The sequence below is a fragment of the Uranotaenia lowii genome, chromosome 3 (genome assembly GCF_029784155.1).
Source record: "Uranotaenia lowii strain MFRU-FL chromosome 3, ASM2978415v1, whole genome shotgun sequence".
In the NCBI taxonomy this organism is placed as follows: Eukaryota; Metazoa; Arthropoda; class Insecta; order Diptera; family Culicidae; genus Uranotaenia; species Uranotaenia lowii.
The window spans coordinates 73,356,724-73,381,159 of record NC_073693.1 but is presented as its reverse complement, the minus strand read 5'-3'; the positions used below and the strand labels follow the sequence as shown (position 1 = coordinate 73,381,159).

The following is a 24,436-nucleotide window of genomic DNA, read 5'->3' as shown; positions in this document are numbered from 1 at the left end:
AGACGAGAACTAAATAAAACTGTCATATTATGCGTATCTATTCTCGAAATCGATGTGGGAGATTTAAAATTAGAATAACTATCAGTTGAACAATTAAAATTGAACTTGATTAATTACTTTGCAACTATTAACACTATTTTATAAAATTTGAAAAAAAAAATTTGATCTCCAGTCTATAATTCTTATGTAAAATACGGTGCTGAATCCGAAAATAAAAATTCAAAAAATATAGTAGAACAGTTTTTGAGTTCAGCTCAAACTATGAAAACTTGTTAAGAAATAAAACTGCTTGTACATAAGGCCAAATATCTCGGACTATGTAACATTAGCTTGAAATTTCTTTTTTTATTATTAATTAATCTATCTGGTCTCTTGCTGTCATTGTTTGCCCAAGCTTGGTGAGAACTTAAAAAAAACCACTTATTCAAACATTAAATTGATTATGAGAAGTATCGCAGATTTTATGAAGAGATTAACCACCGTAATTTATATTTGTGTATCACATTTGATATGTGATGATAATGCAAGTATCGCAGATTTCATCGAGTCGGCCAAGAATTTCTATTTTTTTCTTTTGAATATGAAGGTGAATAAATTTGCTATCGATCGTCTGAATTTCACGTTTGTCTACAATTTAACCCTTTTGTTGATATTTGTTAATTGATGATCGAAAAAAAGCATTTCTTTAGGTGGAATTTAATTCCGTCGACGGGTTCGGGAAGGATTTTAAAATTTAAAAAAAAAAATTCTGTTGACTTAAGAACTTTATGCAAAATTTGAACTGCAATAACTTTTTTTTTGTTTTAAAATAATTTAATCCTGATGCGATCTTTTGGTTTCAGCTTCAAGAAAATCAATCATAAAAAAAATAATTATGTATATAAGTAATAATTATGTAATAAGTATGTAGGTACAACATGAAAGATCAGATTTTTTTTCTTCTCACAAGCAAAATATCTCAAATACCATTCACACTTAAGGCTGAATGCAACCTTTTCGTGTAGTCAGATCTTGCTTAACCTTCCTTTGCGGTTAGGGTCTATATGACACGAACTGTACTTTCTCGACGCGATATCTCAGAAATGTTTGAAGCTAGATACATGAAATTTTTCTGACTTTTCCTAAAATGAGGAGCTCTACCATTTCTCATTTTTAGATTTTTGAACAGGGTTACCAGAGTCACCCAGCAAAAAAAGGATAATTAGCCGGTTAGGATCATATAGACCCGTATTATGTTTATGTGTTTTGGTTATAAAATCAAAACTACTTAACCTATTTTCATGAATCATACCATTTTGAAATCGTCCAAATGTCTGCTATCAGATCCTGAATATAAGTTTTAATTTTTTGCTCTCCAGAAAACGACCTGAAAGCCAAAAAGTCCTTATAAAGTGGGTGTTTTGCATCACAGATAACTCATTTTGTTGAAGTCGTATTGGAAAACTTTTGATTGATATGAATTCACATAGATTGAGAGCTCATATTGAAACGATAAAAGTGCTTGCTTTTACAGACCACAGCTGGTTGTTTGAAAAGTTCATAAAATTTTTTTTAATGATTATATTTTTTATGAGGATCAAAGAATTTTTATGAATAAAATAGCTGTTCTGTTCAATTACATTCATTTTCAACCGATAGTGTTGGATTAATTATGAAAAGACTGCTAGGGTGACCAATTCTAGTATAAAATCATAGAATTTCAACATATTGAGGACCAAATCTGAGGTATATTGACTATTACTGTACTGTTTTGTTACCCTGAGCATATCTAGCCTGAAATGTGAAATTTATTTTTATATAATAATATAAGAAATCAAATAAGATGCATCAATTAACTAAAGAAAAATTCAAGTTTACACTTGCCCCGTTTTTACTAGTTGGTTGAGAAATATGGTTCTCTGTGAAATATGAGAGATGAAGCGGTTTTAGTCAGGAGTGTCAAAGTAAACTCCTGGAGCTCTAATGGTTGAAAAATTTGGGACAGAATAGAGTTAAGCCGTAATGTGAGTTTTGGTTATCTGGTCCTTTTGTGTATGGAAATCATTTTCGGATACAATCGTTAAGTATAGAGCTACGTGGAAGTCTTTTATTGTTACTTTCTCGATCTATACCTTAATTCGTATACAATTTCAACAGTAAATGCACCAGTTTTTTCGATGGAACTTATTTTAACATGCACAAATGATAATTCATCGCCAAGAATTATGCCAGTTTCAATTAAGTGTATTATCTCTATACGCTGGTTACTTCTCAGTGTAAATTTCGCTACCACGATAACCCGTGTGTAGCGCTACATATATCTAGTACGCTTATGATATAGTTGAGCACTTTCATCGCGAGTGTGAGCTCTCAAACGGTTAACAAAAGATCATGCTGGGTGATGTTTAGTTATTATAGGTATAACTGGAATGCGTCATTCTGAAAGTAAAAGAAAAACGACCAGGAATTGGTAAGTATGTTTCGTTGTAAAAATAAGTAAAATGTCTCTTAGTTTTTTTTAATTGAAAATGCTAATTTACGTACCTTGCTGTTCGCGTTTGCCAAACTTGCTCCAGAAGGTGACCTTACACTTGGTACGCTTGCCGGTTTGTTTGTTGAAGATCGAACAAGAATCGAACGGTGGACAGTACAGGTGCAGCGAAACGGCCACATCCGTGTGACTTGCATTCTCTACCCGGTGCAGCCCCAAGGTATCGTTGATGTAGCATACATCGTTCGTTTCCATCGTGTGGCGGGAGATTTCCTCCAGTTCATCACCATCGTATTCCCGCTCTCCGGATTCGTTTCCGTTACCGATGTCGGCGTTTTGATCCTCGTTGATTGCCGTATTCTTGGGCCACGCAAAACGAACTTCAGTCAGACCGCCTTTGAGCATTTTCATGAAACAGTGCGAATCGGCGTGGTCGTGAATGGCCGAAGCATGAGCTTCATTCCAGCATAGGATCATGAGGTTGAACTTTCCATTGCCAGCGTCGACCAGATTGCGGGTGTACCTGTAAACAACAAACAATACGTAATATAAGTAGGTATACCTAATTGTCCTAAATTTGTTCTATCGCGATTTCTGGCTATCGTAAAATGGCTAGGAACAAGGTCGAAAACATGCTTCGCGATATGATCATTCCCACTTTGGTGGTAAACAAGTTTATCAAAATTGTTTGTGCCTTATGGCTTTATCGTCTCGGCCGATAAGATAATTTGGCCGGGCCTCTTAAGTGTGCTTCTTTAATTTGTTTTCCAAAATGGGGAGCATAATGAAGCTATAATAAGTTAACTTTTTAACCGTTTCAAAGTGCAGTCAAAGAATATTTTTGAACATAGGCGTTTATAGAAACTATATTCAAAACAGTCACTTTATAGCTCTTTATGCCTATTAGGGTGGTCCCAAAAACATGGGTATGATCCGGAATTAAAACTTAAGGGGCCGAAATAATTCCTTGGCCTGCCAGAATACCTTGGCAAATTTCAGCTCATTAGGTTATTTTGCACGGAAATTTGACATCACGTAATTTGACAACTTAATACTTAACAGACATATCTTTGGAAGATCCCTAGATGATACGAGTTACGAAAAAAAAGAGGGTAGAAGAGAGGTTTGTCCATCTCAAGCCTATGTGATATTACGTCAAGAGTAGGAAAACTATGCTTGTACAGCCAAATTTCCATATTAACTTGAGTGACCTCTTAGAGCTCACCAAATGATCAGAAATACGGCTTCTGTCGGGTCAAGGATTCATTTCCTATTTTTGGACCACCCTTTGCCTATGTTTTAGGAAGTGAATTTTAATTTATTTAGATTAATAAATTAAATTTTTTCTTCAAGATTGCCTAACACCTCTAGTGTTGGTGTTATTTTAAATCAATAAATAAACCTCGTTTAATAAAGGTAAAAAAGCTGCCTACCGGTATAATAAACAAAATACGGCGGTCAAATCGTGCGCAAAATATTTGGAGCGCTAACGGGAGATATTTTGAAAAATGTCGCGATAGACAGCTAAACGAACCTATAGCAGGACCTGGCAGGTTTCCAGGCAGAAAATTTTCGTTGGAAAGTCTGGATGTCCTGGATGTTCCGGAGATAAACAAGGAGAAAAAAAATTATCACTAGTACTTAAGGGGGCTGACGATCTGTGGAAGCTGCAAATCAGTCGGTGTTTCATAACGATTGACACAATATTTAAATGGCTTAATATACCAAGAAGACTTCCTTCAAAAGCGACCATTTTCCCTGCATAGCACTTCAGTAAGTCTAACAAAGTTGATATTCTGTTTTGGTCGGAACAGGAATCGTGCCATTGCGCGAAAACTGTGGTAAAGTGATAAAAAGTCAAATATGGTGTTTTTTTTGCCGAACGAGGACAATTGCCTAAATTTGTCATAACTTCGACAAAATTTAAAATTTTGAGTTATTTTGAAGGTTATGCTTCAGTAAACTTAAAACGTAAAGAAAAAATAGCCATTTTAAGAAAAAGGGGGAGAGGGGGGGTGGGGTTCATAGTATACATTGTAGATGGCGCCCGTAGTGCTCAAAAACTAAAGTCGAAAATTTTCTCCATCGGACACTATCTCAAAAACCCAAGGGGCTGAAAGAGAAGGAAATTTACGTACTGACATTTCAGTACCGCACTGACGTTTCGGTACCAAAATGCCATTGAAATCAGAGGGGAACTGACGTTCTGGTTCCAAAAAGTCGGTACGGTCCGTTTGTATGTAATTTGACAGTTGCTTCAGTCCTTTGCAAAAACCACTTGACAGAACGTCAACATGTTGCATTTTTTTCCGAATACACTCCTTAAATTGTAACCATTCATTTAATGGTTACAATAAAATTTGTGATTTTTGGGCCAGTTTGGATGAAAACTTTGTAAATATTGTAAATAAAAATTATTGTTCGTAAATGTCTAAAATTAGGATAAGATATCTACATGTTTGTGTGGTGTCTTGTCCTAGTTTTAATAGCAATCGGTTGGTGTCACTTAGGGATTTAGTTTTTGTTTATTTATTTATTTGTTTAATTTTTAATTTTTCGTTATTTATTTATTTATTCATTTGCATATTTATTCATTTTCGCATTTATTATTTATTCATTTAGTTTATAGTTATTTGTTAGGTATTAGTTTGTTTGTTTAGTATATTATGTTATGGAATGCACGCCATAAAAAGAGATGTTAGAAAATAAGACACCAGCCCTCTATATGTCAGTTCCTGTATTGTTCCTGTCATGTTGCTGTCATCGAAGGGGACGAGAACATCACAGACGGGAAATGGGAACAGGGCTCAAATGAGAGGCATGCCTTTCAGTGAAAGGTATAAATAGGAGGAGCTCGCAAGACGCGAGGCTTTTTTGATGAAGTTCCGGTCCGAGGTTGAGGAGCAACTGCGCAGTCACACGTCCAAAGTGACATCCGTTCAAATCCGCAATTGGGTGGCCCTGACCCCCTCTTTCTCGTTATAAACGATCCGGTAGTGATCCGTGTAAAATTCCAACGGCCAGTTGGAAGTCTTCACGCCGTTTTTCCCCAGCTGGTCGGTCGAGGTGGTTTAGTGAAGGGAACCCCAGGACAATAGCTTTTCCCCAGTGTCGCTAATCACCATCAGCCTTCCTAAAGAACACCGGTGACCCGTGAGTGCATCAGGTCGTGCAATTGTCCGTGCCCCGACTACGTTACAACCCCCAAGGGGCACTTTGTGCTGTGGTGAGACCTGGTGGGAATTCCCCCTGGGAGTTCAAGTGCCGACCGAACAGTTACAAGCCCCTCGATAGCCGTTAGACACTCGCGTGGTTTATTAGTGCACGAACTATATAGCTCCCCGGACCGTGTAGTGAACGATAGGCCTACGCCCAACAGGCCGAGTAGTTGCGGGAATTGCCCGAAGAGCGATTCCGGATTCCGTCCTGTTCCAGTTTTCGCCTGATCCCGTTACGTCGTTCCAGTAGATGTCCCACAACGAGTCGACCACCGAGAAACGGCCGCAACGAGATCATCGAAATTAAAAATAAAAAGCGCAAGTACAAAATTAACCCCACAAACTTAAATATTCTCTTTGTTACAAAATTTCCCTAAAAGTTTGAGAAAACGAAATACGAAAGAAAGGAGAATCTAAATATTCCTTCAATAAAATTTATGTATGGTCTTTTCCTTTCATCCAAATTGTTGAGTCTTTCTTTAATAAAAGTGCATTCCCTGAAAGATCAAGAATATTTCTCTCCTGTTGTTTGTTTCGTAAAGTTTAAAAAGGTTTCAAAAGTCCGCCCAAGAATCACTATTTTAACAGTTTGTTGTTCTTATTGATGTAAAAGTTTCTCCGGTGATCATTACATTTTCCCCTGTTGAGCTAGCGCAGGGAAGTAGGGTCAAAACGATTCTAACAATTGGCGCCCAACGTAAAAATTTTTGATCAAATTTAAATTTTTATTTTAAAAATATCAAGAAAAAGTGGTCTACTTCCAAGACCAGAAGTAAATCCCTTTTTCTAATTGGTCTCCCGGAGAAATTCAGTTAAATTTAACTTCATTAAAATCGCGTAGTCGTTGAAGCAAGTTTTTTCAAAGTCATTTCACGAGGAAATTTTGGGGATGAAAATTCACTGATTACAGCGACTGATTATTACTATTATACAAACCATACTCTTCTCCCGAATTGTTGATCAATCTGAAATTGTTACTAACCATTCTAAAGTACCTTCTTATCCAACAGCAAAATTATAAGTTCATATTTGCCAAGACTAATCTTGCATTTAGTTGTGTTCATACCAGATATTGCTTACCTCTTGGCGTTTAAAGAAACCCAAAGTCACCCACATAAGTAGCATATTTCTTTTTCAGCTCACATATCCAAAATCAACCAATTAGTTAATTTATTATTTCCTAAGCTAGAGTTAGTCAATGATGGAGGACTTGAGTTTCAATCAAGCGATAGATCGCTTGGTGAAATGGTATCAAGTCATGCGGGTGGAGTTATTGGAGGAAGATGAACTCGAGCAAGAGCTCAAATGTCGCGACGTGATATTATCAGGTTTGGATTTATCTCGGAAAAGGAAATGTTTGCGAGATGCCTTAAAAAGGGAGAAAGAATCCGGTTTAAAATTAAGTGCCCTAAGTCTCAGAAGCGATCCCGAAAATGAGAGGGAGCTTTGTTTGCTTAAATTTAAACAGTTAAAAAAACTTTTAGAATCTAATATTTCAGACGAAGCACAGAAAAGGATTTGCTTAGCCCGTCTAGCCCACGTGGGTACACGAGTGGCTACCCTTCTGTGTTCGTCACGAGGTTCCCCTAATCTTCTTACACAGATGCAAAATGTGTTGGTTGAATTAGTCCAACTCATGCAATCTGTCTACGATCCACCGGGTATCGAATCGCAAGAAATCGTTGTCCAAAATCCATCGCAGGCTATCACCGAGGCAAACACCAACACGGAGGTCGAGCTTCCATCACCCTCTGTTCTGGGCCAGGACGACCTGGATTGGATCCACAGCTTGCAGGCGAGGATAGTTGGCCTAGAAGAAGAATTGGCAAAACGAAAAGAAGGAAGAGAAGTTGAGACTCAAACGGAACAAGAAGTGTTCAATGTTTCGAACCCACTGGAAAGGGATTTCAGAAATCACTCTGAAAACTTTTCTGCCATCTCCAGTTTTCAGAACAATTCTTTCCCTCAAATTTCCCTTAATCCTACTTATCCTCACCCACATTTATCTTACCATCAAACTACCAATCCTTATCCATACCTAACAGCAAATATTTCTCAGTCTCACAGTGAGAATAAACTTCCAAATATTCCGTCCACCCAGCCCACCATTTCAAACTTTCATCTGAACCACACTAGCAATCCTCAAAACCCATATCCCACTCCTACCAATCAAATTCCTTTAAATCCTAGCAACCCGAATCAATCCCTTCCCAATGTGAATTTTTCACATAATGTCGGACAGCCAAATTCCTGGTTAAACAATTGTCCAAATCCGAATCCTCCTCAGCATCAGCTCCAATATAACGCATTTCCAGGCCAGTACCAGGGACCATCCGGTCAACCTCAAGGACATTGGGGATCACCTTACGGGAATCCCGGGTTTTCGCATCAGTTTCAGACACCTTTTCATTCCCGACATACTTTGCCAGTATCCAAATGGAATATTGCAAAGTACAGCGGAGACGATCAAGGGTTGAAACTGAATGAATTCCTGGAAGTCGTTTATGCTCTGTCCATGGCTGAAAGGGTGTCCGATCAGGAGCTTTTTGAATCGGCTGTACATTTGTTTTCTGGATCTGCCCTTAAATGGTACATGACACAGCGATCCCTGGGCCGCCTCGTCAGTTGGCAGCACCTAGTTTTCGAGCTTCGCAGGACGTACATGCACCCAGACTTGGACGCTCTCATTAAAATGAAGGTGTACCAAAGGCGTCAACGGCAGCAGGAATCCTTTCACGAATTCTACAGCGAGGTAGAGAAGCTGATCCGCACGATGAGCGCCCCTATACCAGAATTCGAGAAAATCCAAATCCTCCAACAAAACATGAGAATGGACTACAAGAAGTTCATGGCTTTCATTCCCATCTTGAACTTGGAATCCTTACTTTCAGCGGGTCAGAAGCTTGATGCGCTTAATTTTTCGGCATACAGCAAGGTGTTCGGCTCGGATAAGGTGGTTCACGTGATCGAAGACCAAGATACGGAGCAGCCTAGATCGACGAAAACCAAAAAGCAGCCGTCAAACTCTGATTTCGTATTACCGGTTCAGCAATTGCAGAAATCTAATTCATATCCGAGGGGTAATTCAGCAGGTCCTACAGCGAATGCTGTCCCGAAGAACCAGAACCAGTTCGCGCAAAATTTACCTGGCCCGTCACGGCAAATGACCAGTAAATCTACAGCAGTTGGGGAATCATCTGGCAGCCAGTCGCAGCCTCAACTCACCCTGGAGATGGTGGTAAACAATCACAAGCCACCTCCATCAAATCGGTGCTACAACTGCAATCGAGAGGGACATCATGCAGCAATTTGCCGTCAACCACCCGTCATTGTCTGCTTCAAATGCGGGCTTCGTGGATTTCCGACTGCTATGTGTCCGTATTGTTTAAAAAACCACGGTACTGCGAGCCAAAACCGCGGTTCGCAGGAACGCCAGGCGTAACTTCTTTTTCGCACGATTTGTCAGCTCCTCCGTGGTTCTGGGAAACGGTCCCGAATCATTATTACTCCGCAGATACTGAAATCTGCAATATTTCATATCCATTCCTGAATGATCACCGTCCATTCGTAGATATTCGCATCCACGACATTCCCGTTTGTGCCCTTTTAGACAGTGGCAGTAATTACACTTTGATCAATCAGAATGTTTTCCGTAAGTCGAGACACGAAAAATTGAATCCATTGACCAAATCGCTGGATCTCCGTTCAGCAAGTGGTGATTCGATAGAAATTTTAGGCCAGGCCTTTCTGCCAATCCGGTTTGATGGACGAACCAAAGTCATCACCACTCTGGTGGTGGCTAATTTGTCCATCGACTGCATTTGTGGGATGGACTTTTGGACCAAATTTCAGATCGTTCCCACTATGTTGTCTGGAGATTCCGTGAATGCAGCGTTCTTGGAAAAGGTTTCTTCGTCCGCCGAAGGTTTGTCGCTAGAAGAAGAAAGAGAATTGGAGGAAATTAAAAAGAGTTTCTTAGCAGCTGGTCAAGGCAAACTCACCATTACTCCTATGGCCACTCATCGGATCGTCTTGAAGGAGGAATTCAGAGGCAAGCCACCAGTTCGTCAATTCCCGTACGTGATGTCTCCGAAAACCCAGGCGTTGGTAGCTGTCGAGCTGGAACGGTTGCTCGAGGCTGGCATCATTGAGCGTAGCGAGTCCGACTGGTCGTTGAATTGCGTGCCGGTCATTAAACCCAACAAGGTTCGGCTTTGCTTAGACGCACGGAAGATCAACGAAAGAACTGTCCGTGATGCTTACCCTCTACCCCACCCTGGAAGAATATTAAGTCAGTTACCAAAGGCAAAATATTTGTCTACAATAGACCTGTCCGAAGCGTTCTTACAGGTTCCCTTAGAAAAAGAGTCCCGAAGGTACACAGCTTTCAGCGTGCAGGGTAAAGGGTTGTTCCAGTATACCCGGATGTGTTTCGGGTTGGTCAACAGTCCTGCGTCATTGGCCAAAATCATGGATTCCGTGCTGGGTCATGGTATACTGGAACCGAATGTTTTTGTATACCTCGACGACATCGTCGTGGTTACAGAATCATTCGAGCATCATGTACAGCTTCTTACGGAGATCTCTCGTCGTCTACGTGAAGCCAACCTAAGCATCAATCGGGAAAAATCTAGATTTGGGGTCTCCGAGGTTCCTTTTCTAGGTTACCTCTTAGGAACGGAAGGTTTACGAGCGAATCCAGAGAAGGTACGACCGATTTTAGACTACGAACGGCCATCGACGGTAACAAAGCTCAGAAGGTTTCTTGGAATGGCCAATTACTACCGGCGGTTCATTCCAGACTTCAGCGGAACCACGGCAGCTCTGACTGATCTCCTGCAAACCAAATCGAAGCTGGTTCGCTGGAATGAAGACGCCGAAAGTGCATTTGTCCGGATTAAGGAGCTTTTGATTTCCTCACCCATCCTGTCCAGTCCAGATTTCAGCCGCCTTTTCACTATCCAGACCGACGCCAGCGATGTAGCGGTAGCCGGAGTGTTAACGCAGCAGCAGGAGAACGGAGAGTGTGTTATAGCATACTACTCCCACAAACTAACCACACCTCAAAAAAACTACCATGCCGCCGAAAAGGAAGCCTTGGCAGCTATGCTAGCGATAGATGCATTTAGGGGTTACATTGAAGGGTATCATTTCACTCTAATTACCGATTCATCCGCTCTTACTCACATACTCAACGCAAAGTGGAAGGTCGGATCTCGCTGTAGTCGGTGGGCGCTCATTCTGCAGCAATATGATATGAGAATAGTGCACAGGAAAGGCAAGGAAAACATTGTCCCTGATGCACTTTCTCGTAGCATTGCAGCAATTGACGGCTCACCTACAACTTGGTACGATTCCATGATGCGTAAAGTTGTGAGTAAACCGGATGAATTTGTCGATTTTAGGGTCGAAAATAATAACCTCTTCAAGTACATCTCAGTACCTGACTTTCCACACGATTCGAACTTCGAATGGAAATTGATACCGCGCACAGAGGACATCTCGAGGATTATTGAAGAATCCCACATCACATCGTTTCATTCGGGATACGAGCGTACGTTAGCACGGATCAGGCAGCGTTTCTACTGGCCGCGAATGGCAGCTCAAATTCGTAAATTTGTTAGACAATGCACGACTTGTAAGGAGGTGAAGTCATCTCACGTCGCCACAGTACCCGAAATGGGGAAAATGCGACTAGCGGATCGACCCTGGCAAATAATTTCGGTCGATTTTATTGGTCCCCTTCCTCGAAGTCGTAAAGGTAATCAGCATTTGTTGGTGATTTCGGATTACTTCTCGAAATGGGTTTTGGTTCAGCCTGTGAAGAAAATCGCCAGTTCAACCATGTGTGTAATTTTAAAAGAACAATGGTTTCTAAAGAATTCGGTTCCTGAAATTATAATAACCGACAACGGTTCCAGTTTCCTGTCAAAAGAATTCAAATCCTTGTTAGACAAATTCAAAATTACACACTGGTTGAATTCACGATATCATTCACAGGCGAACCCCGTAGAGAGAGTGAACCGAACCATCAACGCTGCTATCAGAACCTACGTCAAAGAGGATCAAAGGCTCTGGGACACTAAAATCGCTGAAATAGAAATGGTTTTGAATACGAGTATACACTCGCCTACTGGATTTACACCCTACTTCATAGTTCATGGGCATGAGTACGCAGAACTCGGAATAGACTATCGGCTGGCTCGCCACGATGAAATGCTATCGTCCGAGCAGTTCGAGGAGCGCCGAAAAGAACTATTTTCACGCATCTACGAATTGGTGAAAATAAACCTGGCAAAAGCGTACGCGAGTTCACAACGAACTTACAATCTACGATTACGTCCCGCAAAACCGTTTTCCAAAGGCGAGTTAGTCTATCGTCGAAATATGAAACTTTCCAACGCGGGGGAAAGTTACAATTCCAAGTATGGAGCTCAATATCTACCTTGCCGAATTAAAAGTTTGCGTGGAACATCTTCGTACGAGCTCGAAGATCTGGATGGAAAGAACTTAGGGGTTTGGCCTGCGGCCCACATAAAGCCAGCATAGCCGCTGGACAACCACTCTGAGGAAGCGTGAATTAAAAAAAAAAAAAAAAAAAAAAAAACTTCTTACCTAGGCAAATCACCAGTCAAGAGGCGGGCTAACTTCAACCACCAGCTTCTTCCTTTTGAAGGAATTGGTTGTTGTCCTAATCGTCGAGTCACTCCCAGACACCGCAGCACTGCGGAGAACGCATCCAGCCTGGTGACATTCCAATCCGGAGAATGGGCCTAATTGGGGCCTCTATGGTATACACCGGCAATTTTCCATTTTAGGTTAAGCTAACTTCATTCGTCAGCCTACTACCGCCAAGATTTTGGTTTTTCCGGGTGTAATCGTCGGAAGTCACTTCCTTACATAGGAGCACTGCGGGAGGCACTATTTAGCTTCGCGAAAGGGCCCAAAATTCTCATCCTTGCATTGGAACATCTCCAGCCTAAATTGGTGCATTTATAGTGCTTAATGCGCAAGTTTCGGGAGAAGATTTCCTCAGCCGCGATCTATCACTGTCAGCGACAAATGATGGAAACCTGAAAACACACAAGTTGATTTTCGAACAGCGAGAATATCGAATCTCCTACCTATGTTCCATTTCCTCCGAAGATACCAACAAGTCATCGACTAGGAGTATACTAAGGTCGGCTTCCACATCACCTAAAATCATGTTTTGTCAGGAAACAACACTAAAATTGTATGAAATTTCTCAACTTACTCTAACTTGTCCAATCGTCGTCCACCACATGCTGATCCAACCGAAACAAACCACCTACGACTGACGTATGCTTGCCACGTCCTCATCGATCCGTCATCATCAATAACCAGCTGTCATCATCAACGAAAGCGAGTTTCGTTCAGTTTGGCTCAGGACGCAGCCAGTTTATGCGATGTTTACACACGATCAAAGAATTAAACCCAATTCTGCGTTATTTCGCTATTTTGCACTCAAAATTGAGCGATAAATGAAATAACGTTTCGAGTTGGTAATTCTCCTAATAAAGCCAATCGTTTCAGTTGCGCGCGAACTGAAACTGATGAATAAGTTTAAGTTTTCTGTTAGTAATAATGTAATTAAGTGTTGGAGGTTAGTTAGAGGGATTGAAGGTTGAATGATAGTATGAATGGTAGTATGAAAGATCAAAAGTTAGAAATAGGTAGTTTAGTTATTTATTTTAGGCTAATTTAGGGTAAATGCTGAAATAAGTACGTCGTCACGGCAAGTCTGGTATTGAAAAACATTTGATAAGAGGTGTCTTGGCAATTTATGATCTCTTAATTTCCTGAGAGCCTGCTGGATGAGATCGCACACTGAATGATTGGGGGGACACTTTTGGTTTTGAGAAACGATTTGGATCAGAGGAGAGAAAGATGGAATTTTTTTGAGATGACGCAAAATGGTAGTCAGTGATCAGTAATTCCTATTATGGACTCGTGATTTGGTGGAGGGAAGACTTTGTTTTGGCGACTAGTTCGGGATGACTCCGTTGAGGAACGAACAGAAATGGGCGTCTTTCGGGAAAAATCTTGGGTCATTGTTACCGTGCTTTGTAACCCCGTCTTCAAATCGGCTACGTGAGAAGATTCCTCTGCAAGCATGAACAAATTAATGTAGCGATCCTAATGCTAAGGGAGCCGCGGTAGGTAAGGCGCTAATTCCTGCCGTGCATAGTGACCCGGCATTAGAATCGACGACATGGGGAGATTCCTCTGCTTGGATATGACTCAATTACTCTAGAATATGTTGCGAATTGAAGACCAAGGGAGCCACGGTATGTGAAGTGCTTGCACTCTTACTTCACAATGGCTATGAGGATATTCCGTTACATTTCTGTGAAGTTAATCAGCGGAGAACCCAAGGAAAAAACCCTCGTTCGAGACAGGACCTTTGCAACCGTGACTAGTGACCCGGCCTTAAAATCGTCTACGTGAGAAGATTCCTCTGCAATGATGACCCAATTACCCTAGAATATGTTGCGATTCTAATGCTAAGGGAGCGGCGGTAGATTACGCGATTACACATGGTGTGTTGTGACCCGGCATTAGAATCGACGACATGGGAAGATTCCTCTGGTTGGCTATGACTCAATTACTCTAGAATATGTTGCGATTTTAAGGCTAAGGGAGCCACCACGATGCATTGGTCCTCGGGTTTTTTCACCCCCGACTCCGGGAAGATTGTAACCATTCATTTAATGGTTACAATAAAATTTGTGATTTTTGGGCCAGTTTGGATGAAAACTTTGTAAATATTGTAAATAAAAATTATTGTTCGTAAATGTCTAAAATTAGGATAAGATATCTACATGTTTGTGTGGTGTCTTGTCCTAGTTTTAATAGCAATCGGTTGGTGTCACTTAGGGATTTAGTTTTTGTTTATTTATTTATTTGTTTAATTTTTAATTTTTCGTTATTTATTTATTTATTCATTTGCATATTTATTCATTTTCGCATTTATTATTTATTCATTTAGTTTATAGTTATTTGTTAGGTATTAGTTTGTTTGTTTAGTATATTATGTTATGGAATGCACGCCATAAAAAGAGATGTTAGAAAATAAGACACCAGCCCTCTATATGTCAGTTCCTGTATTGTTCCTGTCATGTTGCTGTCATCGAAGGGGACGAGAACATCACAGACGGGAAATGGGAACAGGGCTCAAATGAGAGGCATGCCTTTCAGTGAAAGGTATAAATAGGAGGAGCTCGCAAGACGCGAGGCTTTTTTGATGAAGTTCCGGTCCGAGGTTGAGGAGCAACTGCGCAGTCACACGTCCAAAGTGACATCCGTTCAAATCCGCAATTGGGTGGCCCTGACCCCCTCTTTCTCGTTATAAACGATCCGGTAGTGATCCGTGTAAAATTCCAACGGCCAGTTGGAAGTCTTCACGCCGTTTTTCCCCAGCTGGTCGGTCGAGGTGGTTTAGTGAAGGGAACCCCAGGACAATAGCTTTTCCCCAGTGTCGCTAATCACCATCAGCCTTCCTAAAGAACACCGGTGACCCGTGAGTGCATCAGGTCGTGCAATTGTCCGTGCCCCGACTACGTTACAACCCCCAAGGGGCACTTTGTGCTGTGGTGAGACCTGGTGGGAATTCCCCCTGGGAGTTCAAGTGCCGACCGAACAGTTACAAGCCCCTCGATAGCCGTTAGACACTCGCGTGGTTTATTAGTGCACGAACTATATACACACCAAAAATTTTATAAATTTAATGGTGACAGAAACGCTTGAACACCTAATTTTTTTCTATCCTAATCATGAAAAGATCTAATTTTACATCAAATACAATTTAAACAACAAGCTCACTAATACACATTCATTATTTCAATCAATTGAATTAAAAAGACATATTTTTGAGATGACATAATCAAAACTGTGTATAATTTTACATCACAATAAACCTAAACTTCCTACATTTTAGTGTAAACTAGATTGCTATTTGTGGTTTGGTATTTCTGCGTGTTGTTAACCCTTTCCTTCCCACGAGGTTTTTCACGTTTTAAAAATAGAAATATTGATTTACAATGGAAGTTCTAAAACAAAAGATGCATAATTTTAGGCTACTTTAATGATCCAGTTGATAATTGTGGGTTTTGAGGTGGATCATATATGCTCCATTGGGAAGATAACAACACATAGGGTGCAAATGAAAAACAACAAACAATTGCAAAATACATGGAATTTCATCCCCTCATTGATCACAAACTAAAACGATCCTATTTTGTAAAATATTTCTTTGGTATACTCATCGTTCAGAAGTCCAATAATGTAAATTCTTGAAATTTTCATTTTTGGCTTGAACAATGGCCGCCATGACAGTTTGCGCTAGAAAAACAAAACATGCTGTTTTTCGGAAAAAATAACAAACTTTTACAAATATTTTGAGACATGTGGTCATTTAGCGGATGAAATAACTATCCTGAAGCGAGAATTTTTTTTGACGGGATGATTTTCCTGAGTATTGATGAGAAGATGCAAAAGAACAAAAGTACGTTTCGTTCCCAGTGTATCACCAGTGATCCACTTTACTTATTCGAAAATTTATGTGTTTTAGTTGAAATCTAAGTAAACCATCATTTGATTCTGCTTGGTTGGGCAATCTTCTGCACGTCAGTATTTTTATTTGTGGATAATTATGAAAACTCGTTGAGTTATTGAACATCAAATCACAACTTGATTTAAATTCGAAAAAAATCCGACTTTAGTGCAGCTTTTGCTCTGCCAAACGAAAACTAGTGAATCGATTCTCTTCAAATTTCGTGCAATGATTCTTCACTTATACCTACACATTCGGTGAGAAAATGGTGTTGATCCAAAGCGCCCAGTTAAAATGCGAGCTGTGAAAATTTGTGGATCACCTGTGCTACCATGGGAAGGAAAGGGTTAAGCCTATAGTCCACACTAGGCAACATGAACTGCGATATTTGTTATGAGACGAACTTTGTTGTCTGTTGTTGTTGTTGGAAACCTGAGACGGTCTCAGTGTCTCCCGAAGAAAATGGGAGACGCTGAGACCGTCTCGAGACGAACCGTCTCCTAGTGTGGACTAGGCTTTATTGTTGTGTTATGCGAATGTTGTGTTTTGTTTTTTTTCGCATGCAGTCGGCAGTCGGAATATTTAAACCGGACAAATTCCGCGAATAGCCAAGTTGGGACTCAGTTGGTTCTAGGTGAAGTTGTGCGAAACACAGACAAATAAAAAAAATTTGCGAATGTGTGATTTTTCAACTGTTTCTCCGGTAAAGCAATCCAATTAATCGGTAGTCGTTCCGGCAATCTCAACAAGAGAGCGTCCAAGATTTCGCATCCAGACGGTCGCCTACAATGCTGATGCTCCAGATTAGTCCGAATGATGGAGTTAACCATTCGCTCACTATCCAGTACTATAGAAACTACTTGATGCCACTGACTGTAACTATCCGAATACTGTATGAAATAAGAGAAGTGTACAGGCTAGTAATCTAGAGGCTGAAATCTTGGGATCTAACTGGGCGAATGTGTCGGTTCAGGTGATGCTGGTAAGTACACTTAATATCAATAATGATTGATTGATTTGTAAGCTGTTTGTTTAATTGTTGTACGATTTTTTTTAAATATCTATATACGTATACGTATTTTGCAGGTTATCGAATGCAAATATCAACAATACCACCGGACGTTATTCTTCTAATAATTAGTAACTGGTACGTCACAATCAGCCGGTCCGTGACAAGAATTTATGGAAGCCCTGGATCGAAGTTATCTTATTTTCCTTGTCATCCAGCACGACCTCGGATAAAAGTTTTCCAAGAAGGTACCTAATCATTAAGATATTAGATAGCAAATCTTTTTAATATCAAAATAAATATAAAGAAATTTATTTTTAGGTGTGTTGCATTTGCAGTTGGATTGCATTGGTTCCTGGTTGTCAGATACTTGCTAGTCGAAGCATTGTCCACTAGGTCATTTATAACGACTACATAGGTGCATTTCCGCAGCAAATGGGTCAAAGACAAACGTCGATGCTTTAAATCTGAGAGCCTGCAGAGCTACGCAAGCATTGTTTTTTAATCTGATGGGTAAGTAAAGCACAAGTGAAATTAAAAAGAAAACATTCAAAACAACCCAGGACGCGTCACTGACGTTAAATTTATCTTAAGCAATACAATATTTATTTAAAAAAAACTGCCTGAGGCATCTGAGATAACAAAATAGAAAGTCGTTTAACCATCGGAAAATTAAAATTTGTCTCGATATAAACACAATACCGTGATTCCAATGTGATAACTCAGTTGATAAGCTAGTGTAATGTGCGTTAATATAGCGAGTATGGAAAATGATAAGTTTCAAATAATATAATCTAAATTGACACACACACAAATACACACACACACAAAGGCGCGCACGCGCTCGCTAGCATAAACCAAAACAACCCATGAATAAACAGGTACACGAATCAAAGTAATTAGTTTAAATATAAGCTTAGCTTAGCTTAGCTTAGCTTGATTAACTACTCACATCCAACTTAAAACGTTAAACCCGAAATGCATAATTATAGAAAATATATTCCTTGCTCAAAAATCAAATTATGATTACAATCACTTCGAGTTCCACGATCGCAGGTGTGGCTCAGTAGAACAAGTTCTACATCGCCAATGGTTGCTTCTCCGACCAAAGTAATTAGTTTAAATATTGTAATAAAATTAATTCACAATCAAAATACCGTTTGAGATTTTCTACATCTAGATGACAATTCCAAACCTATTATTCTTAAAAAAAGTTTTTATAACGATGAAAAGTGTTTCGTATATTTCGAAACAAAATGTTGATCCCCTGATTCATTTATTAATTTAAATTACTTCATGTATAAGATCGCTGTAGAAGTTACATTGGATTGTGTAAAATTTTGGCGGAATTAGATTGATTATATATGAGGCCCTTGGAGCCAAAGGGGTATAAGTGCATGAAAGCTTATTTCGAGAAAACACGCTTTGAAGTTGTTGTGTTTGGCCATTTTACTTATATTTTTCGCAAATTTGAATTTTTCTTTAGAACGTAAAAGTGTGTAAAAAATTTCGAAAAATTTGAAAAAATCGCCATTTCTAGTTTGTTATATGAAGAATCGATTGGCATCATTAACTCAAAATCGACCATTTTGTCACTTATACCCCTTTGGCTCTTAGGGCCTCATATGGAATACATTGTAGACGCTTTATCTGGACAAATTCATGTGGCTTAATAATATGTTGTAATTAATTCGTGAAAAATTCCAAAATGAATACAATATTATGTCAAAGACAATGTAATTTTATATAACCTCTTCGTGCCTCTTCGTGATCCGATTTATATATACAACAATTTAGATCGTCCAGAAATTACATAGTGTTGTACTGATTTTTGGTGATATGAGCTATCGGAGACATACATTTTTAGAGATATGAATTTTTATGGAAATAAATATAAGTCAATATTCAAAGCTTGAAAATATACTTGTAAAAAATTCAGTTACCAGTATTTTATTTTTCAAACAATGAATATTTAGTCATATTTATGGCCATAAAAATTTGATTCTCTAAAAATTTATGTCTCCAGAAGCTCTTATCACCTAAAATTTGTACGACACAATGTGATTTCTGGAACGACCTAATTTTATGTCAAATTAGACGCTTCACTTTTGTGCGTCCTTTTTGACATAAATTTACATCACTGATGATATAATATTATGTCGAAAAAGTCAGAGAATTACGTAAGAGAATTTATGTCCTGAAGCGTTTCTGTTTTCTCTGGTGTAATTTTATGTCATTTATGATGCTTCAATTTTGTGCATCCAAAATGACATAAATTTACACCAAAAAATTAATAGTGTGTAGCTCCCCGGACCGTGTAGTGAACGATAGGCCTACGCCCAACAGGCCGAGTAGTTGCGGGAATTGCCCGAAGAGCGATTCCGGATTCCGTCCTGTTCCAGTTTTCGCCTGATCCCGTTACGTCGTTCCAGTAGATGTCCCACAACGAGTCGACCACCGAGAAACGGCCGCAACGAGATCATCGAAATTAAAAATAAAAAGCGCAAGTACAAAATTAACCCCACAAACTTAAATATTCTCTTTGTTACAAAATTTCCCTAAAAGTTTGAGAAAACGAAATACGAAAGAAAGGAGAATCTAAATATTCCTTCAATAAAATTTATGTATGGTCTTTTCCTTTCATCCAAATTGTTGAGTCTTTCTTTAATAAAAGTGCATTCCCTGAAAGATCAAGAATATTTCTCTCCTGTTGTTTGTTTCGTAAAGTTTAAAAAGGTTTCAAAAGTCCGCCCAAGAATCACTATTTTAACAGTTTGTTGTTCTTATTGATGTAAAAGTTTCTCCGGTGATCATTACATTTTCCCCTGTTGAGCTAGCGCAGGGAAGTAGGGTCAAAACGATTCTAACAAAATTCATTGTGGAGGTAATTAATTCTAGTTTCTTAATTTTTTAAATTTAAGTAGATATATTTTACCAAGCTTTCTATTATGTTCCAAATGAAAGATCACGAAAAACAATTTAATTTTTAAATTATTCATAATTTATTACAGCTTTGCGGTATATAAGTGTTTCTTGGATCTTAAATCTATCCGACGATGTATAAATATTTTGGGGTTCGATAAATATTTTGACTGCTATCCCGGATTTTCCGGTGGAGAAAAAATCTTACTTGAAAAAAAGACATCCAATTTTAGCTTTGCTTGGCTGTATGTCATTTCTGACCAGGGCTGGAAAGCAGAAAAATTGAAAAAAAGCGCTCGAACGTCAAATTTGTCTGATAAAATCACAGACAAAATGTTTTCATTAGAATGATCATTATGAAAACTTTTTTTAAGTCTTTAAAAGAGTTTTGCATTGAACAGGTTTTCAAATTTCACCAAACTGAGCATCCTTATCTATGAAACAATAGTTTTGTTGATTTTGCTTGGCTCCAGCACGAGTTTTATCTTAAACGATTACAACTCTTTTCAAAAAGTGCTCAGCTTTTTGTCGAAAATTAAAAAAATGCTGCATCGAATTCCTATTTGCCTGACCTAGATTTCTGAATCAACAGATACTTTAGACTCAAATTTTAGTTTTTTTCGTTAATTTGATTATCATTTTCAAAGAACATACATGGTTTCTCAAAAATGTCAGTTCTTTAGTATATTGGAATGAAGTTTAGGATGATCTGAATGTGGTTTTCAGGTTGTATTATCCCGAACAGCTTTGAAAGGTTAACATGATTTCGACAGTTTTTTATCAATTATGCTTCTGAAATAAATGAAACCACATCACTTACTTAACCAAAATGCTTCCTCTGTTCACACAGAACATGTAGGGGAGATGAGAGCATAATGGCCACCTTAAGAAAAACGCTTATTTAACCATAGAGAACAGCTGTAATATGTGAATTACATCATTGTTTCGTGTTCGGGCACTCAAATAGTCTATGGCCTAATTGGATGAAACTTGAAAAAGTAGATAAAACGTTTAAAAATGCATTTTAAAAATTTTTGCCGAAAGCTGAAAACCAGTCACTGTAGAGGCATAATGAGAAACCCCCCGAGGCAGTATGAGCACCATTAACGAAGGCATAATTAGCGTTTTCTGCCGGGGAATCCAGCAGCAAATTCGACTCGATGAAGTCAACTGACTAATAGAGCTACAGCTTGACTTGTATCGTCTGACGATTTCGTCTATTGGTAAGATGTCGGAGAGGTAATCAGTAGGCTCGAGTTCGATTCCTGGTCGAGGTGATTTTTTTTTCATTTATCATTCATGATCATGATTACACTAAACGGTGAGGGGTAGATTCATCAAACAAAGCAATAACAAAATAATCTAGGTCTGTTTGTAGAATTCAAAGAATTAACACATGCTCATACATTATGGTTCTGGTGTTTTGTTTGGCGGATGATGCTTTGATGCTATTAGCCGTATAATGTAACAATAAAATAAATCAATCATGAATGGTATGTGCAAAAAAAATCCCCTCAAACAGGAATCGAACTCGAGTTTACTGATTACCTCTCCGACACCTTACCAATAGACCAAATCGACAGACGAAACAAGCCAAGCTGTAGCTGTATTATTCAGTTGACTTCATCGAGTTGAATTCGCTGCTAGATTCCCCGGCAAAAAATGCTCATTATGCCTTCATTGAAAGTGCTCTGTTCGCCTCTAGTGAACAAATTAAAGTAAAAAAGCGTTTTAAAATTGATTAAAGTGAAAATTCAAAAATTTTATGATGTTGAAAATTGAGGAACAATGTGTAGATCATGTTGCAGTGCGTACATTTCAGATCAAGATGATTTTAAGGTCATAAAGGCTTATTTGGTGGTGTTCAAAAATTATAATATTTTCGTCACTTGAGAACCTAGCTGGTTATTATTTAATATTCCTGTAAAGATGAAAAGGATATTTCTTTTTTGGTGAAAAATTAATACTATGGGTAGTACGAAACAAATCCTTATGAAAATTTGTTTAAGAAAATACGTATTTATGTAGAAAAAAGGAGTGCTCATTATGCCCTGGGTGCTCGTTATGCCCTCATCTCCCCTATGTTCCAAATTTGAAAAGAATCGGATAAGTAGTTTTCAAATGACGATGTCCACGGACTTTAAAAATGTGCTTTTGAGAAAAACGCGTTTGAAGTTTCTGCTCTTACTTTCTTGCAGTATTAGATAGGAGGAGATAAAGGCCTATAATTTCTAAAGTTTTGCTTCAATTGACTTGAAAATTTGACTCAACATTCTTGAAATGTTTTACAATAAGAAAATGCTTCCTCTGTCCCTCCCCCTTAACCAAAATGCTTCCTCTGTTCACATAAAACACGTACAAATTTGTAAGAACTATTGCACGAAAAACCCGAGTTTTACAAGATTCATCCCTAAATTTGTATGGTGGCCCCCCTTTCTAGAAGGAGGATGGGCTTCAAACAATTTCCGGCCTTAAACACTTCCCAAGGAAAAATTTCACGTCATTCTGTTCACTAGTTTCCGAGTACATTGAGGACATACAGACATAACAAGCCTTTTATACAAATTATATGAATTAAAATCACTGTTCTGACTTTGATTGGTAAATTGTATTTTAACGAAACATTGGAGCTGTGAGCTGAGTCATGAGTCTCGAATGTAAGTCCGACTGAAACTAAAAAACATATGTAACTGTAATCAAAATTTTCATTATCTTGTTTTTTTCACAATGAATTTCAAATGTAAAAAAAGTATTTTTAAACTTTGAAAGTTAAAATTTTCTCTAAAAAAATAAAAAAGAGCATTTAACTTCGGACTAATCAATCTCAAAGCATCTCATGACACATTCCACCGTGACGTGAAATCGCTTTTCCGGACTTTTCTGCACTGTTATCGTTCTAGAAGTCAACCAATTTACTTGAAAATGAAAAAAATTGTAGCAAACGGTCGCAAATTGAATTTCCTTCAAAATGAATACAATTTGGTCATTTTAAAATTTAAGTTGTTTTTGTTGTGACCAATTACTTTTGTGACGTGAATTCACGCTAGAATTAACCATTTCGGACTTTAGTACATACATCCTTGAATTCCTGTTCTCTCTGTGGAAATAGAATATCGGTGTCTTCGAATGAGTCGTAAAGAAAATAATTACCCACAATTTGATGTACGCAGCTTCTCGATTGAACAACAACGAACGAAGTTATGCTGATTTGAAGTTGTGACGTGAATTCACTCAGCTCAAACAGAACAGGGTAGTTGACTGAATTCACGTCACGAAATATAAAGTTATACTGTGGCTATACTGAACCATTCTTTGGAGTCTTCAAATTTTATGTAGACTTTCAAAAACGATATTTTGTTGTTCCGACTTTTAAAATCATAAATTTTTAGTATCTGCACCTAACTTTTTCCTTATTTTGATTGGCACTTGAATAGCAACATATTGAGGGATCATATATTAAAATAACTACTGTCTTTATTTAAAGATTCACCAAAAAAAATTTTTTATTTTTTTTTCAATTTTTTGCATTTTTATTTGAAAATAATGAACTTATTAAAAAATCAACTTAATTATGCTCGATTTGTCAAAATCCGACCACCTGGAGGGTCAAAACAGCTTTCAGAGCACATTTTCATATAAAATTTAACGAAAAATCAAATTTTGTGACGTGAATTCACTCATTCGCGCTGTTGTAACTCAGCTAGATTCCAACCGATTTCTTTAAATTTGAGTGTTTCAGAATCGTCTTATCATTTTTGAAGAAAATCTCATTTTTTTATTTAAAAAAAGTTAGAGTTTTCTCGTTAAGTTAAAAACTTCCCTTTTTTTGTGACGTGAATTCACTCATTTGCGACTGTTTTTGTTCGCTTTTCAAACCAACTATATTGGATATTAACAAATTCTTTTTTCTACAAAATGAAGCCGTGTTTTTTGGCTTCTGAACATACTAAAAATATTTCCGAAAAAAAATCATCCATATATTAAAATTAATGATTTTGTAAAAGTTGTCAAAAACACCACTTTTTTCAACAAAAAAACTGATTTTCAAAATCATCTAACACATGTGAAAAAAAACTTTTTTCTCTTTTTTCGTTGGTTTCGTGTGATTTGAATTATCAAAATTATAGATAATTTTGAGATTTTTTGAAACGCGAACGGATAAAAATCACTTTTGAGCGGTACAAGCGCGTGGAATGTGTCTCATGCTTTGTCTTAAATTCCTGATGCTTAAAAAGTTATAAGGG

The 24,436-nt window shown here is 38.3% G+C and overlaps 1 protein-coding gene across 1 annotated transcript in view; it reads right to left on the bottom strand.

Annotated features, from left to right (window-relative positions):
• Positions 1-2,072: 2,072 nt before the first annotated feature.
• LOC129756369 (cysteine dioxygenase type 1) overlaps positions 2,073-24,436 on the bottom strand; it is a 45,188-nt gene continuing 22,824 nt past the window's right edge. Inside the window, exons 3-4 of the mRNA XM_055753226.1 lie at positions 2,524-2,993; positions 2,073-2,418 (exon numbers count right to left, since the gene is read on the bottom strand). Coding sequence (XP_055609201.1) covers positions 2,414-2,418; positions 2,524-2,993 — 475 coding nt within the window. The 3' untranslated portion in view covers positions 2,073-2,413. The remainder of the gene's footprint in view (positions 2,419-2,523; positions 2,994-24,436) is intronic.